General features: G+C 31.5%; 1 protein-coding gene across 1 annotated transcript; it reads right to left on the reverse strand.

Annotated features, from left to right (window-relative positions):
• Nucleotides 1–1640: 1640 nt before the first annotated feature.
• On the reverse strand, nucleotides 1641–3629 carry LOC107492900 (uncharacterized). The gene is made up of 2 exons (XM_016113964.3): nucleotides 3305–3629; nucleotides 1641–2395 (listed from the first exon to the last, which is right to left on the reverse strand). Exon 2 carries the CDS (start codon nucleotides 2343–2345, stop codon nucleotides 1923–1925), a length of 423 nt encoding a protein of 140 aa, XP_015969450.1. The 5' UTR covers nucleotides 2346–2395; nucleotides 3305–3629; the 3' UTR covers nucleotides 1641–1922.
• Between the last annotated feature and the right edge of the window lie 996 nt (nucleotides 3630–4625).

Raw genomic sequence — 4625 nt, forward strand, 5'->3', positions numbered from 1 at the left:
GAAAAATATAACCTAAACCTTCTTATAATACTTATTCTCCTCAATTTTTTTTGTACAAAATTCTAAATCCTATCAATCAATCATTAACGCTCCAAAATAAAAAAAAATATATATTAATGATCATTGATGGATCGATTTTACTTATATATTAAAATCGAATATTATTGGTTCTTCAATATGCGAATTATTTGTGTTAAATTTAATAGTGAGGCAACATTAAACCGCTTAAAACTTTGCTAGAATTGAAATATGACGTTTGAACATTTTTAGGACTAAAATAAGATATTTGAAATGTTACGGACCAAATTAGGATTCGATATAAATATTGGAACCTAAATAATACTTTATCCTATATATATATAAACTAATTTAGTGACTGATTTTCAATTTATATATAAAATTTTTTTAAAAGAAAAAGTATGTAATGTAAAAGCTAGGCAAACAAACTAAAACAAACATATGATAAATGTGACATATATCATATGCAAAAAAAATGTACACCAATTCAAAAATGTGATTAGAAACCACAGAGGATATCCGATTTCTTAGCAAGCACTGCTCCTTACAGGCAAAAGTAAGTAGCTGCGGATCATGAATTGTGGCATTGTGTGAATCAACCAACATTTTCTGCAATTTCCATCTACTTCCTAATACAGCATTTAATTCTTCAAATATGGGCAATAACTGTGCCCGTACACTACTCATTTAATAACGATTGCAACAACACAACAGCTTCTAACTTGAAACTTGGAAGTGTGAGATTATCAACTTTATTTTCATCAGTACCTGAAGGTAATGCAGTTGGAATTCAGAATTTTTACCAACACAACTAATAATGGCACCATATGAAATCATGTGACTTGCCAAATATATTTTAATGAAGACAACTCAACCTATTAGGTACACTGCATAACTCTTGTCCTCTTGCTTCATAGTCAGAATTTTTTGTTATATGTATAGAAAAAAAAATATTTGAATGGAAGAGAAGCAAATGTACAAAAATGGATGAGACATGCTCACCTAAAGGGATAAACCAATTAAGTTCTGCCATAGAATCTTAATTTTTTTAGAGGGCCAAATCTTCTAAATTTACAACAATATCAAATCCTTATCCCACTAGATAGAGTTGGCTTATCAATCAAATGACGACATTGAATCCCATCATGTATTGTGTCTATAGTGATTCTGACTACATATTTTGACTACCTCATGTATTGTCTTCTTGGGTCTATCATCTACTTTTCTTCCAAACTTAGTGAGAAGAAATTGGTACAAGTCCATAGAGCACACCCATAATAATTAGCATGAAAAAGGTGAGCGTCCAAAACCACAGATTATGCACATATTGTGGGAGAAAGCAATTAGAAGCTTGCTCTTAAGCGCCTTTGGAGCATGGGATTAGTTTTAATCCAATTAAAAGCTGCATTCCAAAGTCCAAACAAAGGCTTTGACTTTAGAGAAAGATTTATATTTCCACATAAGTTTATTCAACCTTTCTATGTTAGAAGAAGTCAAGAAATACAAATAAGATTTACATGTGAAAATACCAGACGAACGAAGAGTACAAGTCCTAGTATAAAAGATTCTAATTCATAGTTAGATTCCAGGACCAACTCAAGCAACACATCACATACAAGCAATTTCAAAATAAACAGGAAAATTGAACTTATGATTAAAGAATATCTACAAAATCCCATAGTTCCTTTTAGTGATAGTAGCTCTATAACTACAAGAAACATAGTCCATTATGAATCCGAAAAATTAAGATTTTGCCAGTTTTCTGAAAATAGCAAATAGAGTTGTTCAAAAGAAAAAAAGAATGACAATAAGCAACCACAACAAGTCTTACACAGCCAATGGACTGTGTCTTGTAATAACAAGTTTCCAGCAATTCTTCGGCCTTAAAAACCAGAATGTCAACCTTACTTGCAGTCTACACCAGCTTCAGCAGCGCGGTGAGGCTTGTTTTTGCGCCTGCTCCCGTTATGCCGAAATCCAGCAGGCTTTACAGAATCATCTGGGTTCGGCTTTACTTGGTTGCCATTCTCCTCCTTCGCCAGATCCTTCTTTTCTTTAGTCTGTACAGACCTCTTTCTTTTCCTTTTGTTTACTGTGATAACCTGAGTTTTCAAATCCTTGGTTGAACCATTTTCGTTACCAATCACAATCTCCTCATCTTTCTCTATATTTTCAGTTGCTTCTACTTCTTCAACATCATCCATCAGCAGCTTTATTGGTCTACCTCTTCTTCTGAAAGCTGGAAGTTTCTCCTCTTCGCCATTTCTAGGATCCTCCGGCTCAACAATAACAGTGTCCTTCTTCCCTTTCCCTCTGCCTCTACCCATAGTTAAAGGACAATGTTGACAAAGTGTACTAAATATCTCTAATAAGAAATCTGTGGACAGTCGAAAACAAAAAACAACATACTTAAAAACCCAAATTAAGACCATTTAACTGAATGACAATGGAAGATGTCGAACTGAAACAAACCATGAACTTTACAGGAGAATAGCTAAACCTGAATATCTATATTGAGCAATGCTACAGCCTACATGCAAACCACTTCTTTGGCAGATTCTCTCAAATGTAATTTTCACTTGCACTAATAATTTGTTGATTACATTAAAATCAATGGTGACAAAGATCTAGTATTCAGTTATAATTTCTAAAACACTTTTTTTACTGATGGAATATCAAGAATTCAGTTATAACTCTGATGTGAGCTAAAAGAATTGTTCATATGCTAAGCCTTTTCAATGAACATCATCAAAAGAACTAGCAGAAACCTCAAGGCTTAAACACAATCAAGATACATCATTCTCAAGTACTGGAACTGCATCCTACTATGTAAGTAATTCTAAAACAACCAATCAAAGGTTAAAATCATCTGCATCTTCTACTAAATAAATTACAAATACATCTTTCTCAGAAAATATCCAAATCCAATTTCAAGCCATTCACCTTAGCAAAAGATTAAACCACAATTTTACAGATCACATAATCCCAAACGGAACAAATGAATCCAACTCCATCTTTTAGGCAATAGATGAGTAAAAGCTAAAACAAAATAACTATATTTCAGTTCCAATAAACCACAAAAACACACAAACAAACACCCACACACACAAATACAAGCACACATCTCACAAGCAACAAGAAATGTATGTAGAACGAAAGGAACAAGTATCTATACCAATTTCCAAGTTCATGGTGCGGAACCAAATAGATGATGAAAGTAATCAGAATCAGAACACAGCCAAAATAAAAACACTGTTTGAAACATAGAAATAGAAATGAGGCTAACCTTGTATCTTGTAACACTTCTCTGCATATCAAAAACAACCCATTTTACACCAACAAAAATGTTCTGATTATGCAGATATAGAAACCGAGCATACCCAGATGAAAGGTATGGCTTTTCTGTGAATGGCTATGAAGTGAGGCATAACAGAAAGGTAAAAAGTGGTAGAAAATTTTGATCTAAGATAGAGAAAGCAAAGACCCAGATCAGGAAGATGAAGGAAGAAGAGATGTTGAGCTCAAAGATTGAGACTTTGATGAGTGAAAGGGATAACTAGGTTAGAGTGCTGGAAGAACTCAACAAGGCATGGACACAAACCAGAACTGAATTAACGCTGAAGTAACAAGGAAAATATAGAAAAATATAACCCACATAAAGGTCGCATTTTATTATTATTTTATTTTGTGGGGTCATAGATGTATAATATTAAATAATTAAATCATGAATTAAATATGAACTTATGCTAATGATATTTGTATTGATTTTTTTTTTATTTTTTAATATAAACAATATGATCTATGTGATATAATTCGATATAAGCAATTTGAAGGAGATAAAGATCTCATAATAAAAAAACATTTATTTATCTTTAGAACTCAAATTTAACATTTCTAATTAAAAAGATAAAATACCTACTACTTTAATTAATCTCAACTAAACTTGTGCTAAAGAGATAGTGTGATTAAAAAGAAAAAAGAAAAAACTGGTAGCACATGGGGCAAATCACAATAAAAAAATCAATTGGAGTAGAAAATTACAAACTTCTCTTAAAACAAAAAAATATTATATGTACACATTAATTTTATGTAAATTGAAGTAATTTATTTTAATTTATCTTTACCGTATGTAAGTTGAAACAATTTAATTAGATTTACTAAGGTTTAGGATCATTCGAATCAACCTAATTCGATTTATGTTAAAAAAACGTTAATATATGTAATTCGAATATATATGATTCGATTTACACAAGGAGCATATCATGGTAAATCGAATTGATTTAATTTGATTTATTTAAGGAGTGTGTGCTATTATAGATAGGATCAGAGTGTTTAATTGAAATAAATTCATCATGACTAATGAAGAGAGTTTTCTAGTTCTTATATACTATAAAGGCACGATTGAGAAAAAAAACACAATTGGATATAAAATTTACTAATAAAGATCTGTTGAATGTCTTTATTAGAACTTCTAGGAGCCTTGTTGATTTTCAAAATACTGTTCTACAGAAATTGGAATTTCAGGGAATGAAACAAATAGAGAAGTTATATTACAAAATTTCGATTTCTGTAGTTTGCGATGGAATGAAGTACGACTTGTTTGTGAT

Source organism: Arachis duranensis, chromosome 6 (genome assembly GCF_000817695.3).
Source record: "Arachis duranensis cultivar V14167 chromosome 6, aradu.V14167.gnm2.J7QH, whole genome shotgun sequence".
NCBI lineage: Eukaryota > Viridiplantae > Streptophyta > Magnoliopsida > Fabales > Fabaceae > Arachis > Arachis duranensis.

Excerpts from the sequence above, each read along its gene's own strand:
- LOC107492900 (XM_016113964.3), bottom strand. The coding sequence starts at position 2,345 with ATGGGTAGAGGCAGAGGGAAAGGGAAGAAGGACACTGTTATTGTTGAG.